At 49.8% G+C, this 18,196-nt stretch overlaps 1 protein-coding gene across 3 annotated transcripts in view; it reads left to right on the forward strand.

The window, feature by feature from the left end:
* The first annotated feature begins 3,255 nt into the window (after window positions 1-3,255).
* The window catches only part of NLRP12 (NLR family pyrin domain containing 12), a 30,342-nt gene continuing 15,401 nt past the window's right edge, over window positions 3,256-18,196 (forward strand). For 2 of the 3 annotated variants that reach the window (XM_082709939.1, XM_082709940.1), the window contains exons 1-4: window positions 3,256-3,718; window positions 8,583-8,663; window positions 11,224-12,925; window positions 16,406-16,576. In XM_082709939.1, coding sequence (XP_082566065.1) covers window positions 3,361-3,718; window positions 8,583-8,663; window positions 11,224-12,925; window positions 16,406-16,576 — 2,312 coding nt within the window. In that variant the 5' untranslated portion in view covers window positions 3,256-3,360. The remainder of the gene's footprint in view (window positions 3,719-8,582; window positions 8,664-11,223; window positions 12,926-16,405; window positions 16,577-18,196) is intronic. The other variant, XM_082709941.1, reaches the window with a different exon arrangement.

Genomic DNA, 18,196 nt, shown 5'->3' on the forward strand with positions numbered 1-18,196 from the left:
GGTCCTAGGAATGAGCAATGAGCCCAGCCTTGGGCTCCCTGCTCAGTGGGGAGCCTGCTTCTCCCTTTCCCTCTGCCCCTCCTCCCTGCCCCTGCTCTCTCTCTGTATCTCTCTCACAAATAAGTAAATAAAATCTTCTTTAAAAAAAAAAAAAAGAGGGACGCCTGGGTGGCTCAGTTGGTTAAGCAGCTGCCTTCGGCTCAGGTCATGATCCCAGGGTCCTGGGATCGAGTCCCACATCAGGCTCCTTGCTCGGCAGAGAGCCTGTTTCTCCCTCTGCCTCTGCCTGCCTCTCTGTCTGCCTGTGCTCGCTCGCTCTCTCTCCCTCTGTCTCTGACAAATAAATAAAATCTAAAAAAAAAAGAAAGAAAGAAAGAAAGAAATTTAGAATCTAAGACCTACTAAATCAGAATCCTTATTTTAATAATATCCCCAGGTGATTCATGTACAATTACAGTTTGACAAGCACTCGAAATCATGAGATTTTGAGCTTGTACCGAGCAATGATCACTAATCCCAATCCCACTCTTTAAATAACCTCCTCCAAAGCTATATTCTTTGTGTATTCTGAGTGCTGCTGTATTCTGAGTCCAGAAAGCATTACTGGCTCTCACAAGCCCTCCCCTCCCCTTTGAGCATATCTGTCCCATTCCTCCCATCCCTGCAGTTGGATGGGCAGACTCGTGGAGGCCACAGTAGTTAGTGAAAGTAGGAAAAGAGAAGTAGGTCACATTTGAGGGTCAGCGCCCAATACCTCACCTCTGAGATTCCTGTTTTACATAAGTTACATAAGGACTTGTCCTGCGTCCCATTTCTTCATTCCTTTGCTGAGCCTTCAGAGGGTTGGAGTGAAGGTAAGGTGACTTTTCCAGGGGCACACTGCTAGTGAGGTGGCACGGCACAGGGTGGGGGAGAGAGACTCCTGGGGGGTCTCCACATTGCACTGCTGTCCCCAGCAAGTCAGGAGGAACTCCCCAGTTGCCTTCTTCATGTTGTTGGCATGCACAAAAACACTCACCAACTCCCTGCTACCAATGGGAGCCCTCACTTTTATGAATCCTGGTAAAACGACATTCCGAATTCCCTGTCTCCTGCTTCATGTCAATTATTATCCTCCCAGCCAATCCAGACCAATAATAGTACTTCAAAAATTCCTTCACCAGTGTCCAGGAGAGTTCCCCTCCCCCACCAAGCATTCCGCAATTTTCATATGCAAGGGAGGAATGAATTATCATCTCACAGAATCCCTTCCCCATGCTCTCCTCCCCCTCCCACCATTTTTCTCTGCATTCCTTTTCTTACATAGGATGATCTAGCTTGCACTGCTCCTAAGCTGGACATAGATTTAAGGTCTCATTTTCATTCCAAGTAGTTGAACCAAATACATATATTCTTTTTTCTCCAAATACTGTGTCCTGCCTTAGGTCATGTCTCCATCTGGGGTCACATAAAAAGTTATATGTATGCATGATTCATTCATTGTGTAGCTCATCAAATGTAATGGGGGCATTTATGGCATTTCGGGCACTATTCTAGCTGCTGGGAAGAAAATGGTGATCAGAACGATTGGAGCTGAACCGGACGAGCTTCCCAAGGCAACTGATACCATAGCTCCTAACATTGTTCACTGGTTTTACCTGTTTGTGAATTTCATACAAATGTGATTATGAAGAACACGCTTTTTAATATCTGGCTTCTCTTGCTTAATATTATGCCCACAGGATTAATCTGTATTATTTCTTGTAGTGGTGGCTTGCTTTTCCTTACTGTTTAAGACATTGAAATTAGGATTCTAGGCGCCTGGGTGGCTCAGTTAGTTGAGTGACTGCCTTCGGCTCAGGTCATGATCCTGGAGTGCGGGAATCAAGTCCTGCTCAGGCTCCCAGCTCTGCAGGGAGCCTGCTTCTTCCTCTGACCTTCTCCCCTCTCCTGCTCTCAATATCTCTCAAATAAATTTTAAAAATATTAAAAAGAAAGAAAGAAAGAAAGAAAGAAATTAGGATTCCCAGTTTCAGCCCATGGCATCCTAACTGAAGCAATAAATGCTGCTTTGAGTGCCCTCCCCAAATCATCAAATCCCTACGCTGGTCAGTTTTGGCTAAGTTATGCTGCAGTAAGGAATGAGTGCTCTGTCTTCCTGACTTACAGCAACATTGTTTCCCTACAAGTTCTCTGTGAGCCTGTTAGCCCTGGTTACACCTATATTCTTTTCATTCCTGGTCCAACCCAATGCAGACAAAAGAGTCTGTATCAGTTTCTTATGCTGCTATAACAAAGCCCCAGTACACACACTGACTATTTTTAGTTTTGAGGTCAGAAGTTCAGAAAGGGGGGGGCGCCTGGGTGGCTCAGTGGGTTAAAGCCTCTGCCTTCAGCTCAGGACATGATCCCAGGGTCCTGGGATCGAGCCCCGCATCGGGCTCTCTGCTCCACGGAGAGCCTGCTTCTTCCTCTCTCTTCTTGCCTGCCTCTCTGCCTACTTGTGATCTGTCTCTCAAATAAATAAATAAAATCTTAAAAAAAAAAAAAAGAAGTTCGGAAAGGGGCTAAAATTAGGGTGTCAGCAGGCTGCTCCTTCAGAAGCTCCAGGTGAGAATCCATTGCCTTGCCTTTTCCAGCCAGACATGCATCCTATCACTCCTTCCTCTGCTTCCATCTCTCTTGCCTCTGACTCTGGGCCTTCTTGCAATGACACCAGGCCCACCTGGACAATTCACAGCGATGTCCCCATCTCGAGAGACTTACATTTAATCACATCTGCAAAGCCTCTTTTGCTATGGAAGGCACTGTTTCAGAGGTTCTGGCATTGGGACACAGACATCTTCTGGGAACCAATATCCTATGTACCACACAGTGGTAGGTATAGGGCAGTCTTGGGGCCAAGAAAAGAGAAACGGCCAGTCCCTGCAGGTAAAGAGCTTCATGCTTCTCCCTAGAAGGGAGGTTTGCTTGCATTTGCCCACATTTCACTGCTCCTCTGGTGCAGGGCCACCTGCCGTGGCAGGTTCTCTGCGCACATCTGACACCGACAGGATCCCATGAGGAGCGGCAGTAGCTAGTCTCATTATAATCCAAAGGAGCACGGCATGGGCACACCAAGAGCAGGAAGGATTACGTTAGGAGTGTGGCTCTTGGCCAAGGGAGCTGGTAAGAGGGAGCAGAAGTGAAAGTCTTTCTCATGGTGGAATGGCTCCTGGGATTTCCTAATCTAACCAACTTCCTCTTCTTGGAAGGGAACACCCACGACCTGGTGCCTCCTGGCCCTGGGCAGGCGTCACCTGTGAGGGGAGGAAGCTCTATTTCAACCCTAGGACTCCCCCCCCCCCCCCCGCCCCGGCTCTGCGGAGGCAGAAGGAGGGCATGCTGGCATCTCTCAGCGTGCGCCCATACGCGCAGGCCTCCGGCTTCTGCCCTCCGAGGTTCACGACACTTCCCATGCCCCGAGCCCCGGTCAGCCACGGCCTCTGTCGCCTCTCGGCCTACCTGGAAGAGCTGGAGTCCGTGGAGCTGAAGAAATTCAAGCTGTACCTGGGCACGGAGGCAGAGGCGGGCAGGATCCCCTGGGGGCGGCTGGAGACAGCGGGGCCCCTAGACACCGCGCAGCTGCTGGTGGCGCACTACGGGCCGGATGCCGCCTGGCCGCTGGCGCTGGGCCTCTTTCAGCGCATCAGCCGGCGGGACCTGTGGGAGAGAGGACTGAGAGAGGACCTGGTGAGGGGTAAGGAGGTCGCAACCCGCCGCCGGGGGCCCTTTCCCTGGCGACCATCTCGGTGCGCATGAGACCCAGGTCCCGCTTCTGCCCTTGGCCTTGTTTGCACTGCATTCTGCCCCCAACGCCCTCGCTCTGCCCGGAACATCCCTGCTTCGCCATCAGAACCATGGAGGCACTACGTGGTGTGCGAGTTCTTTCCTACCTGGGCCTGCCCCTTGTGCTCAACCTGTCTGACTTCTGCAGCGCCCCGATTTCTCTTCCTGTATCTCCCGCCCTATGAGATACTCCCAGGGCTGCTCCCATGCACTCCCTCCTCTAACACGGCGTCCACGGTGCACAAGGACCCTCTGGGTGCTTTTTTTTTTTTTTTTTTAAGATGTTATTTATTTATTTGACAGAGAGAAATCACAAGTAGGCAGAGAGGCAGGCAGAGAGAGAGAGGAGGAAGCAGGCTCCCCGCTGAGCAGAGAGCCCGATTAAGGGCTCCATCCCAGGACCCTGGGATCATGACCCCAGCCGAAAGCAGAGGCTTAACCCACTGAGTCCCCCAGGGGCCCCTGCGCTCGGTGCTTTAAGTGCTGTGTGAGAGAGATGATTATGATCCCCCCTGTTACAGAGGTGAGGAAACTGAGGCTCAGAAAAACACGGTGTGCCCCAGGTGAGAGTTCCTGGGATAAACCATGCAGAGTGTTTCAGGTGATGTGCTGCGCCTGCCAGCTGCTGTTGGAGGGGGCGTGCATAAGAAAACAGAGACCCTGGTTTGTAGTATTTGCTACTCTGGGTCGTGTAAATACTCCCAGAAGGGCTGATCTGGAGTTCCCAGCGGGATGCCCACTGGCTTGTAATTCACTGAAATGTAGCAGCAGACTCGAGCGGGTGAGGCCCCCTCAGATACGGTCTCACGTGGCGCCTACTCTCCTTGTCTCCATCCCGGGAGAACACTGCAGAGGCCTTGGACTGCGGGAGTGTGAGATGGCATTCCATCTTGCCTCAAGGACACCTATGAAAGTCAAAGCCCTCTCCGCAATAAAGAAAAAAGGATAAATGGACTCATTTATGATCTCATATAATTGTTGGACTTCTAGAAGTTCCACATACTTCTTATAGGAGATTCAAATAATGTACAAATATTGCATGCCCCCTTCCTTCTCCCATTATACCTAAACCTCTCCCCAGCATCACTTTGGCCAGCACCCTTCAACACGTGGGTGGAAGGGCAGCTGTGTGGTCTGAAGCTCATTTTTCTTTTTTTCAGCTGTGTGGTGCTGGAGAACCAGTGTATCTCCGGGCCTCTGTTGCCTCATCAGTAAGACAGAAGGGACTGGAGCAGTTCAGTGGTTCTCGAATGTTAGGCATGCTTGGGGATGGTCCAGACGCCCTGCTGGGAAGGGAGCATCCAAGACCAGCAGGTTTGGGGCACCAGGAATCTGCATTTGGATGTGGGTGGTGTTCATGGCACGCTTCAGAAAATGCTGAGATGGACCTCTCTGATGTCTTTGTCAGCTGTAATATTCACTGATGACTTTTTTCTTTAATTGTGGTAAAATACACATAACAAAACTATTATAAATGAATAGTTTTGGACTTTTCAAGATATGTCATAGATGTGGAATCATAGAATGTCTTTTGGTGGCTAAAATGTTGTCTTTTTTTTTTATTATTAAAGATTATATTTATTCATTTGAGAGAGAGAGAGAACAAGTAGCGGGAGTGGCAGGCAGAGGGAGAAACGGGCTGCCCACTGAGCAGGGAGCCGGATGCGGGGCTCAATCCCAGGACTCTGGGATCATGACCTGAGCCGAAGACAGGTGCCACCCAGGTGCGCCAAGCCTAATGTTTTCAAGACTCATCCATGTCGTAGCAGGTGTCAGAGTTTCCTTTCTCTTAAAGGCTGAATAATATTCCACTGTGGAATATACATACACACACACACACATTTCATTTTAATTCATTCATCTCTTGATGAGCACCGGAGCTGCTATTCCCTTTTTCTTATTGTAAATACCGCGGTTGTTAACATGGGGCTACAACTAGCTCCTCAAGCCTCTGCTTTCAACTCTTCTAAGTATGTACTCAGAAGTGACATTGCTAGATCAAATAGTAATTCGTTTTAATATTTTAAGGAACGCATTGTTTTCCATTGGGGCTGCCCCATTTTATGTTCTCACCAGGGAGCACAAAGGTTCTAATTTTCCCACATCCCCACCAACACCTGTTATCTCTAAGTTTTTGTGTCTTCTTTTTTTTTTTTTTTTTTTATTTTTAAAGAAAGTAATCTGTATGCCCTCTGTGGGGCCTGAACTCATTACCCTGAGATCAGGAGTCTCGCGCTCCACTGGCTGAGCCAGCTGGGGAACCCCACTGTTGTGTTTGTTTAAAGCAGCTGTCCTAATGCGTGTGATCCTTTGCGATTAGCTTCAACTGCTGTTACCTTAGTCCTAGTTTCCCAAAACCTCACACATCCAGTCTTGGGCAAATCCCAGGACTTGCAGCTCCAAGGCCTCCCTCTGCTGCCACCCAGTGGGTAACCCACCTTGCACTTGGGTAAGGGCCCCTAGGTGTGCTTTGATTCCCACCCCCTCCCACACTCACCCCTCCCCTAGTTCCCCCAGCTGCTTCCTTACAGGCACAATAATCTGTACAACCATTGATTAGATCATTCCCCTCTCTCGTTTTGAATTCTCCAAAGGCTGCCTGTTGTGAATAGAATGTAATCCAAACTCTTCAAACTTGCTCGCACAAGATCTAGCTGAGCCCCTCTCTCCAAACCCACCCAGTACTTACTCTGAAACTCATTCCACTCCAACTTTATTCCTCTCCTGTGTCCACAGGACCTTTATACTTGTTGTGGTTTTTGGTTTGTTTTTTGTTTTTTGTTTTTTGTATGTTTGGTTTTTTGCTTAGAACACCTTTGCTTGGGGTGCCTGCGTCACTCAGTGGGTTAAGCCTCTGCCTTCAGCTCAGGTCATGATCTCAGGGTCCTGGGATCGAGCCCCACATTGACTCTCTACTCAGCAGGGAGCCTGCTTCCCCCTCTCTGTCTGCTGCTCTGCCTACTTGTGATCTCTCTCTGTCAAATAAATAAATAAAAATCTTTTTAAAATTAAAAAAAAAAAAAGAGAACACCTTTACTCACGTATCTGGCCCCTTGTCATTCAGATCTTGGATTAAGTGTCTTATACTCTGTTCTGCTTACTCCTCATTCACCCCACTGATGAAGGAGGGATATCCCACCCTAAATGGCTTTAGATGGCTGTGCACATGACACCAAACACAGGAGAGATGAGACTGACAGCAGTAGCACGCGCTCAGCCCAGGGGAGGAAACCCCAGGTCCGGTGCCGGTCTCCCAGGGTTGCTTTCAGAACACAGTGAATCTGCAGGGGCTGTAGGGGGCAGGCTTTGTAGACCCAGGAGCATGGGGGCTTTGTGATTCCTGGAAAAAGGATGAGATTGACTTGCTTGATTTCACTGGCCAGCAGGGAACTGGAACCTTTAAGAATGAGGACCAGGTGAGGTGGAGTAAGGTCTAGGAGACGGGGATGAGGTGGGGGGCAGCTGGTCTACTTTTACAGGGAAAACTAGGCAGCTGGGGAGCCTGTCCCACTAGAGGGGGCCATACCTGGTGGGAGCACCGGAATGCACACTTAGGCTCACATTTCAGGGTACTGTAGAGCTCAGAGATGCCCAGGAAGCTCTTGTAATCTCTGATTTTACAATACATCCCCAGAAAAGCCTTTCCCGGCAACCCAAATTCAAACTCTACTTTTAATCACTCTGTTGTGTACCCTTCTTCAATTTTAAGTAAAACTTCATCATTATCTGGAGTTATCATAAAGTGTTTATTTAATTTAATCTATCTTATTTTAAATATTTTATTCACTTATGTGAGAAAGAGACTCAGCATGAGCAGGGGAGGGGCAGAAGGAGAGGGAGAAGCAGTCTCCCCACTGAGCCCATTGAGCCTGGAGCAGGGGACATGGGTCTGGATCCCAGGACCCCTAGATCATGACCTGAGCCAAAGTCAGACACTTAACTGACAGAGTCACCCAGGCACCTGTGAAATATTTCTTTTTTATGTGCTCAGCTCCCCACATCACTAGAATGTAAGGTCCACGGAGCAGAGCCCTTGTTTATTACTGTGTATCCAGTGCTAGCAAAATTTGCCTGGATAACGCTGGTGGCCAATGTATGTGTATTGGTTGGATGGATAGATGGGTGGGTGGGTGCGTGGATGGACGGGTGGCTGGATGAGACACGGCCAAGGATGGAAGGAGAGGGAGGGAATCCAAGCTGATCCACACCTTCCTGCCTGGGGGAATTCTTGGATGGATGGAGGTGCCAATCACCATGATGGGCCCCCAGAAAGGAGAGCAGGTTATGAAGCATGAGTGCTTTCAACAGCGGTGCATATGTGAGGAGACTGCTAAACATTTGCAGCGGTGGTGGGGGTGGGGGGGTGGGCGGAGTTATAGGTGGAGTTATATGCACAGCTTGATGTAATGGTAACTATTATTTTTTAATTTTTTTTTAAAGATTTTATTTATTTATTTGACAGACAGAGATCACAAGTAGGCAGAGAGGCAGGCAGAGAGAGGAGGAAGCAGGCTCCCTGCTAAGCAGAGAGCCAGATGTGGGGCTCGATCCCAGGACTCCGAGATCACGACCCGACCCAAAGGCAGAGGCTTTAACCCACTGAGTCACCCAGGCACCCCCCCCTTTTTTTTTAAAGATTTTATTTATTTATTTGACAACAGAGATCACAAGTAGGCAGAGAGGGTAACTACTATTTTTTAAATTGACATACAAGTTATGTTGGTTTCAGGTGTTCATGGTAAATGCTAGCTGACCTCCTAAAATGTCTCTTCCAGATACTGCACCTGGTGGTCCATCCTCACTGGGAAGCCAGTCAGCGTGTTCTCTCGAAGTCTTTCCTGGAGCTCCAACAAGAGGTGAGCTGTCAGCCACGTATCTCGTAGAATGCGCAAGGCCACACGCATCAGACTATCCACCAGAGTCCATCAGACCAAAAAAAAAAAAAAAAAAAAAAAGGACGTGTAAAATTAGTGTTTGCATATAACAAAAAATCTTGGGTGGGATGGTTGCAGAGTTGATGTAGTAGATCAACAACACTGTCAAAGCCCCAACTTCTTGCTGGTTCACTTGTCCTGATTCTTGTTATTTCACAGTTACAAGATGGCAGCCAAACCATGTAAGTGAATTCCAAGCTAGGGAGAAAAGAGAGACAGAAGGCTCTCTTCCTCGACAGAGTATCGCTTCCTTCAGGAAAACATCTATTTAACATGCTTCCCCCTTCCTAGTGGTCATCCCCATATACCCTCTTAGTAGGGACTGGGGCCCATTCCCAGACCAGCCACTGGCAACAGGGAATGAGGTTGCTCAGGACTGGTTGTGTCAACGTTCCTCCTCTGGGGCTCATGAAGGGACAGCATTCCTGGAATCAAGGGACCGGCACCCATTACCTTAATAGAGTCAGGACTATTGACAAGGAAGAAGTGAGTGTGGGCTGCAGGACAGGCAGCGCCAATGTCAACAATAGCGCCAATGATTCTGGACACTGTTCAAGGCACCTGAAGGCACGGGGCATAGCACAGGGCCTAGATATCGTAACTCCCTCTTTGTTCTCATTCTTATTTTAAGCATTTCTATTTTCCTAATGTTCTGTGTCTCAAAATAGGAATACTTTCTCAGGAAAAGACAAAGAATTTTGCAAAATTCAAACATTACTGTCACAGTTATCTTTGTTTGATTGAAATAGAATCACAGTTGACAAAAAGGGAAGGACAATGGGTGTATTTATGAGCCTAGAAGTGTTAATTTTTAAAAAAATATTTTATTTATTTATCTGACAGACAAAGATCACAAGTAGGCAAAGAGGCAGGCAGAGAAAGAGGGGGAAGCAGGCTCCCTGCCGAGCAAAGAGCCCAATGCAGGACTCGATCCCAGGACCCCGAGAGCACAACCTGAGACGAAGGCAGAGGCTTTAACCAACTTAGCCACCCAGGCACCCCAATATTTATTAATACACATTAAGAGAGCTAATGAAATAACTTTATCAACAGATAAATAGATAAACGAAATATGGTGTATTTATATGTATTCCACATGTATACAATGTATTCTGTTTGTATACAATGGAATAATAGACTTAAAAAGGAATGAAATTCTGATACTTGCTACAGCATTAGGCCAAGTCAAAAGAGCCAACACAAAAAGGCAGATCCTGTGTGATTTCACTCATATGAGGAGCCTAAAGTAGTCCCGTTCATGAAACCGAAAGTGGAACGGTGGCCGCTAGGGGCTGGGGTGGGGGGAGGAATGAGGAGTTAGTGTTTCATACACACAGGGGTTTCTGTTGAGCATGACGGAAAAGTCCCGGAAATGGATAGGGGTGATGATTGCACAACTTCGTGAATGCAGTGTAATGTCACTGAGTCTGTCAAACACTTAAAAAATGGTTAAAATGCTAAATTTTAGATGATGTATATTTTACTACAATTGAATAGAAAAGAGAACATGCATTCCTTTTGAGAGAGTTCTGGGATCACATTGTGATCTTTCATTCACCTTCCTCTGGGCAGATAGTATGAGCCTCTGGTGACATCCAGGTAAGACAGTATGCATTTTAGTCTGGTTCACGGTTCCCCCACCGTGGCACCCGGGCAGTTTGGGCTGGATAATTCTTTATTGTGGGGTGTCCTGGGCACTACAGGATTTTGAACAGCCTCCCTGGCCTCCGCCCACTAGACCATAGTAGCCCGCCCCCACCCGCCCATCCCCCAGTTGCTGCGGCCCCAAATATCTCCAGACCTTGCCAGAAATCCCCTAGGGAGGACACAGTCACCCTGCTGAGCACTCTTGTTCTAGATTAGGCATTCACTTCTATGCCAAGTCGATTTCCCAAAGAGACTTCAAGCATGGGACTTATGGGAGGGATAAGTTCTCTGGTGCAGATGACGTATCTGGCTTTTTTTTTTTTTTTTTTTTAAGCGGGCACAGAAAACTTGGCAGCACTGCCTTCTCAGACTTAAACGTGCCTATAGATTATGCAGCGGTCTTGTTAGGAATGCAGTTTCTGATGCATTCAGGTGGGGACTGGGGCTCACGTTCCCATTTCCCACCCTCTCCTTGTGAGCCCACAGGGGATTTCAGTGTCTCTTCACCAGGAGGACCCCAGGGAACCGGTGGCTGAGATTAAGATGTCCTTTAGGTGCCCTCGTGGCCTTCCGTCAGCTCCTGGGCGTGGACCATTGAGTAGCAAGGATAGAATGAATACTGTTGGCTAAAGACAGTTCCCATGTTAGTGTCTCCACTTCCCAAGAACAGGGGAGATCTTTTTAGAGTAGTACCATGGTTCCCAGGCTCCATCCAGAAAACTCTCCCGTGGATACTTTAGAACAAGTAGGCACTAGATCGTGGTTTGCTTTAAGTCATGAGTCGGTCAACGGTTGCTGATGAGTCTTCCACGGACCCCTCCTTCCTCCCCGTTAGATCCCCAGGAAACCTACAGGGACTATGTGCGCAGGAAGTTCCGGCTGATGGAAGACCGCAATGCACGCCTAGGAGAATGCGTCAACCTCAGCCACAGGTACACCCGCCTCCTCCTGGTGAAGGAACACTCAAATCCCATGTGGGCCCAGCAGAAGCTTTTGGACACAAGCTGGGGACAAGCGAGAACCGTGGGACACCAGACCAGCTTCATCCAGTTGGAGACCCTCTTCGAGCCCGACGAAGAGCGCCCGGAGCCACCGCGCACCGTGGTCCTGCAGGGAGCAGCAGGGATGGGCAAGTCCATGCTCGCCCACAAGGTGATGCTGGACTGGGCCGACGGAAGGCTCTTCCAGGACAGGTTTGATTACGTCTTCTATATCAACTGCAGGGAGATGAACCAGAGCACCGCAGAGCAGAGCGCCCAAGACCTCATCTCCAGCTGCTGGCCTGAGCCCAGCGTGCCCCTTCGGGAGCTTGTCCGAGTCCCTGAGCGCCTCTTGTTCATCATTGATGGCTTTGATGAGCTAAAACCCTCTTTCCACGACCCTCGGGGCCCCTGGTGCCTCTGCTGGGAGGAGAAGCGGCCCACAGAGCTTCTCCTTTGCAGCCTGATTCGGAAGAAGCTGCTGCCCGAGCTGTCGGTGCTCATCACCACCAGGCCCACGGCTTTGGAGAAACTGCAGCGCTGGCTGGAGCACCCCAGGCATGTGGAGATCCTGGGCTTCTCAGAGGCAGAGAGGAAGGAGTACTTCTACAAGTACTTCCACAACACAGAGCAGGCTGCCCAAGTCTTCCGTTTCGTGAGGGACAGCGAGCCCCTCTTCACTCTGTGCTTTGTCCCCATGGTGTGCTGGGTCGTTTGCACCTGCCTCAAGCAGCAGCTGGAGGATGGGGGGCTACTAAGACAGACGTCCAGGACCACGACCGCAGTGTACATGCTTTACCTCCTGAGTCTGATGCAGCCCAAGCCTGGGAGCCCCACCCTCCAGCCCCCCCCCAACCAGAGAGGGCTGTGCTCCTTGGCGGCCGACGGCCTCTGGAATCAGAAAATCCTGTTTGAGGAGCGGGACCTCCGGAAGCACGGCCTCGATGGGGCCGACGTGTCTTCCTTCCTCAACATGAACATCTTCCAGAAGGATATCAACTGCGAAAAGTTCTACAGCTTCATCCACCTGAGTTTCCAGGAATTCTTCGCTGCCATGTACTACCTCCTGGATCCCGGGGAGGCAGGGGCCGGCCCCGAGCTGACAGTGGCCAGGCTGCTCGCGGAGTACGGGTTTTCAGAACGGAGCTTCTTGGCCCTCACCGTCCGCTTCCTGTTTGGACTCCTGAACGAGGAGACGAGAAGCTATGTGGAGAAGAGCCTTTGCTGGACGGTCTCGCCTCACGTCAAGGCAGAGCTGTTGCGGTGGATCCAAAGGAAAGCTCAGAGCGAGGGCTCCACTTTGCAGCAGGGCTCCCTGGAGCTCTTCAGCTGCCTCTACGAGATCCAGGAGGAGGATTTCATCCAGCAGGCGCTGAGCCCCTTCCAGGTGGTGGTGGTCAGCAACATGGCCACCAGGATGGAGCACTTGATCGCCTCTTTTTGCGTGAAGAGCTGCAGGAATGCCCTGGTGCTGCGTTTGCACGGGGCCGCCTACAGCACGGATGAGGACGATGGGGGGAGATGGGCGTCGGGACCCCAGATGCCACCGGCACAGTCGTAAGTACTCGGTGGGGTTCACTCTCCAAGTTCTTGCTTTCAACCACGTCTGTGTCCTCACCTGGGGTTGACATGGCTGCCACTCCAGGAGATACTTGGCAAAATCTGCAGAAATGTGGGTCATCACAGAGGAGATGGGGGTTGCTGTGGCATTTGGGGGGCAGGCCAGAGTCCCCAGAATGGCCCCCCCACCACAGAGGATGGTCTGGCCCCAAGTGTCAGCAGTGTCCAGGTTAGTGTCTTGCTCTAAACAGTACCCATTTGGACTCATTTGGGGCCCCGGTCAAGGAGAGCATATCCACTCGACAAATACCATCAAGGGTGCTTTTCTGCAAAGTGCAGACAGTGGAGTAGGCCAGCAGTGCCCCTGCAAGCCCAGACATCCTAATGGGAAGGGAGAGAGACAATGAACAGTAAACAAATGAACAGGCAAACAAGCAAAAAAAAAAAAAAAAAAAAAAAAAAGATCATTTGGGTAGTTTCAGATAGAGAGAACCGTTATAAAAAAAATACAACAAAGTGGTGTAAGAGACAGTGATTTGGAGGGCTGGGGGGCTTGAGGAGGGGATGGAGGAAGGAAGCTCAGAGGATTCTTTTGGCTTTTTGGCAAGGAGTAATCGTAGATGCATAGAGTTGAATGTCACTAAAATAGAAGAGGAAAATCATCCTTTTCCCTTCTACCCTCTTAGGTCTGGCATGGAGGCCTGTAAATTAAATAGCCAACATACAGAGTAACAGAGAAGAACAAAGACGTTTTTAGATGTTTATTTGTTCTGGGGTGCCTGGCTGGTGTAGTCAGTAGAGCATGTAACTTTTGATCCCAGGGTCATGAGTTCAAGCTCCACACTGAGCATAAAAAAAGGAAGTTTATTGGTTGTTCTCACTGAACACTCGGGAGTCCCCAGAGATGAGGAACTCAAAAGGCTGTTAGAACCTGGAATTTTATAGCATCCTAACACAAGATCAGGACATTTTTAGGGGCACCTGGGTGGCTCAGTGGGTTAAGTGTCTGTCTTCAGCTCAGGTCATGATCCTGGAGCCCAGCTCAGGCTCCCTGCTCAGTGGGGAGCCTGCTTCTCCTTCTCCCTCTGCCTCTCCTCCCTGCTCACAGGCTCTTGCACTCTCTCTGTCTCTGTCTCAAATAAATAAATAAAATCTTTTTAAAAAAAAAGTGCAATACATTTTTAGAGAAGTGGCAAGACAAAGGAAAGGGACACTGAGTTTCTCTGGAGGTTAACTGGGGGAAGGCAGAAGTATGGGGGACGCTAATGGACTGATGTGTTTGATCAGGTCTGTCTTGGAGCTGTAGGGGAGGGAAATTCACTTCTTCCCTCTTTGGGTCCCTGGCTGGGGCTAAGAATCAAACTGACATATGACAGATTCACTGGGGAAAAGCAGACACGGTTTATTGAATTTTCACGTGTGCCTGGGAGCCTACACCAGAGCAGGAAGCTCTCATACACTCTGATAAAAACAATCAACTTGTGAAGAACTGAAAGGCCATCTGAGGGCACATCAGGCTGAATTTCGAATCAGCTTTATCTTGTCATTACAGAGAGAGCTACACTAAAGGATCTCTGAAATTTAGGGGCACCCACCTGGCTCAGTGAGTTTAAGCATCTGACTCTGGATTTCAGTTCAGGCCATGATCCCAGGGTCCGGGGATCGAGCCCCCCATGGGGCTCCCTGCTCAGCGGGAAGCCTGCTTCCTCTTCTCTCTCTCCTCCTGCTTGTGTTCCCTCTCTCACTGTCTCCTGTCAAATAAATAAATACAATCTTTAAAAAAATTAAATAAATAAAATCTGTAAAAATAAAATAAAAGATCTCTGAAATGAGGGGTGTGCCTGGCTCAGTCAGTAGAACATGTGACTCTTGATCTTGGGGTCATGAGCTTGAGCCCCGCACTGGGCACAGAGGTTTACTTAAAAGAAGAAAGACCCTAAACATGGGTTCTAAGACAGACCATATAACTGGAAGCAAATCAGGAGGCCTCACGGGCAGCATGTCATGCCCTGTGCGGTGAGTCAGCCCATTCTCCATCCCAGGCTGATTCAGAGGAAGGGACTGTCATAAGACTTTAGAGATTCCAAACTGCAGTATCTCCCAAAATTCCCCAGAAAATGCAGAGCTTCTAATTATAGCCCGGTCTTTCTGGCCACCAGTCCCACCCAGAGGCTCACCCTGAGTCTCCTCAGGAGAGCAAAAGATTCTCCTGTTCCCCAGAGAGTCCAAAGGACTTAGGAGCCCTGGGTCAGGGATGGGGTCAGAGACCACGTGCTGGAACAAGAGATGGGCCCTAGTGCTCTTACAACTTAGGAAATCACTAAGGTTTTAGGGGGTCTGTGCCAGGAACCAGGGGCAGAAATCAATATATACACTTTCTAATCTCTTGAAAGCGGGAACCACAAATGCAAATGCTTGCCGAAGCCAGAGTGGGGGAGGGGGGAGCAGAATAATTCCCCCACCCCCAAAGACACCTGCGCCCTAATCCTGGAATCGGTGAGTATGTCACCTCCCAGGTTAAAAGGGACTTGGCAGGTGTGATTAAATTCAGGATCTTGACGTGGGAAGCCAGGAGAGACACCTGCCAAGAGATGCGAGGCCTTTGGAAGGAAGACAGTCTGTCCTGACGCCCGCCCCGGGAGACCCCGTTCCGATTTCTGACCTCCAGAACCAGAAGACAGCCGACTGTGCTGTTTCAAGCGGCCATGCTTGGGGAGATCAGAATCAGATACCACCGGCAGGCGGCCACCTGGCGTATTCAGGTTTGGTGGAACAAGGTCATAATGCACCCAGCTCTCTGGGACCCGGTGGCTGCCTCCTGCTCACGAGGTCCCTTTGCAGCCGGGCTTGGTTTTTCAAGAAAGTGTAGAAACCCCTGTTTTGTGTGAGGCCTCCTGATTGAGAAATTATTGGAGGAATTCAGCTCCCAGGCCACAGGCTCGTACTTCCGGCTCTGGATCTTCAGGGAGAGCGTTGTACATTCGTTAGCTGGGAAGAAAGGGAGGGACTGCAGAACGCCACCAGGTTCATCGGTGTTTCTGGAACGTGAGCAGAGCACCAGGAGGCTGTCGGGGTTCCTGTTTCTGGCAGGCTGGAGGCGGGGGGCTGCTGCTGCTGGCGGGGGAGGGGTGGGGGAGAGGGTAGAGAAGGGCTCCCTGGTGTTAAATCTACAAGAATCAAAGCCCCAACATTTTCTGCCCTGAGCTGGCTGCTAATGCTCTTGAAAACTAATAAGAATGATTTCAGTGGGATATTTAAAGTACACGCAGGAGTGGGGGGCTGCTGGGCTCTATTGGTAGAGTGTGGCACTCTTGATCTCAGGGTTGGGGGTTCAAGCCCTGAGTGGGGCGTGGAGCCCATTTTGTAAAAGTAAGAAAGATGACAGATGCTTCCTCAAGCCCGAGGTGACACAGTCCGCACGCAGTTGTTGCGCAGCGTCGGGCACAACGCGGCTTTGTCCTGTGTCCCTCCTTGCAGAGCTGAGAAGAACCTGCTGCCCGAGGCCTACAGCAAACAGCTCGCCGCCGCTCTGAGCACCAAGCCCAACCTGACCGAGCTGGTTTTGTCCCGCAACGCGCTGGGCAGCCGGGGCGTCAGGCTCCTGTGTCAGGGGCTCAGACACCCAGGCTGCAAACTTCAGAACCTGAGGTGAGTCGGGGCGGGCCTGCACCCCGTCTCCGCGGGGCAGGGGGGCTGCGTCAGGAAGACCCACGGTGGTGCTCGCTCTCACGGACCGCACGAAGCACGGCACACTGGGGGCTTAAACAACAGAAATTCATTTCCTCAAGTTCGCATCCAGGTGTGGGCGGGGCCGCTCGGCTCCGGATCCCGTGTGGGCGGGGCTGCTTTCCCCTCAGTCATCTCCTCATTGTGCTTTCACACCTGCGTTATCTTTGTCCTTTCCTCTTTTTGTAAGTCACAGTCACAGTAGTGACCTCATTTTAATTACTTCTTTAAAGACCTAATTTCCAAAAACAGGCACACCCCGAGATACAGGGGATAGGATCTCAGTGTACGAATTAATGTAGGGGTACACGACTCAGCCCATGCCTACCGGAAGCAGTCAGCAGAAAGCCCACCATCATTACCTCCCGCTTCTCTTATTGTATCTCCTCCTTTCCAGGCTTCTTACCTCCAATCACGCTGCCTGATTTCAAAGCAGAGTGCACAAAGCCATAGTAATTAAAGCAGGCTGGTGCCAGGGGCGCGTGGCTCACCCCGTGAGAAGAGCAGGGGACTCTTAACCTTGGGTTCCTGAGTCCCAGCCCCACACTGGGGGCAGCGATTACTTAAAAAAAAAAAAAAAATGCAACAAAAAAACACAACAACAACAACAAAACAAGTGAAGGTGGTCAATTTTACGTTATGTATATTCTGCCATGCTGTTACCAAACGTGGCATTATTGAGGCTTGGCTTCCAGAAGTTAGATGACAGCCGCTTGAGGGAACCAGGAGTATGTGGATTCTGACCCAGAGCACAGCCCTGCCCCTGTGGGGAGCGTCCTGAAGGGCAGACACAGAGATCGGAGCCCAGAAAAGCAAGCTACCATTTTGTGAGCAGGACATGGGCCGGATCCCAAGACATAATAATAAATAAAACTGTACGTTCTTTAACCTGTGCCAAGTGCAAGGAACCACGCCAAGAGCTTCCGTTATATATGTCACCAACTCATTCGAGTCAATGCCATCAGACTTACTTTCCTGCGGCTCAGGGACAGACGCGGTGATGGGCAAACTTCCACAGGCGGGTGGGTGCCTTGCGACATCTTACGTTATTCTTGTTGCTTTTATTTATTTATTTATTTTTATTTATTCTTTTATTGACGTATTGTTGACATGCTGGAAAGCTCAGTGGTGCTTTTTCTTTTCTTTTTTTATATTTTAAAGATTTTATTTATTCATTTGTCAGAGAGAGAGAGAGAGCACAAGCAGACAGAGTGACAGGCAGAGACAGAGAGAGTGAGAAGCAGGCTTCCTGCTGAACAGGGAGCTCGATGCAGGACCCATCCCAGGATGCTGGCATCATGACCTGAGTGGAAGGCAGCTGCTTAACCCACTGATCCACCCAGGCGCCCGTCAGTGGTGTTTTTTCTTCAGTGTATGCACTGTGCCAACGTCAGCATGAACTCCAGGCAATTTTCCCCACAGGGCAAACAAACACCCTAGTCCTTAGCAGGCACTCTCCAATTCCCTCTCTCCCCTGGCCCCTGGTGCCCCCTGATCTCCTTTCTTTTATTTTAGATAAAGGGGAAATAGGGGGCACTTGGG

Source organism: Mustela nivalis (genome assembly GCF_964662115.1).
Source record: "Mustela nivalis genome assembly, chromosome: 18".
Taxonomy (NCBI): domain Eukaryota; kingdom Metazoa; phylum Chordata; class Mammalia; order Carnivora; family Mustelidae; genus Mustela; species Mustela nivalis.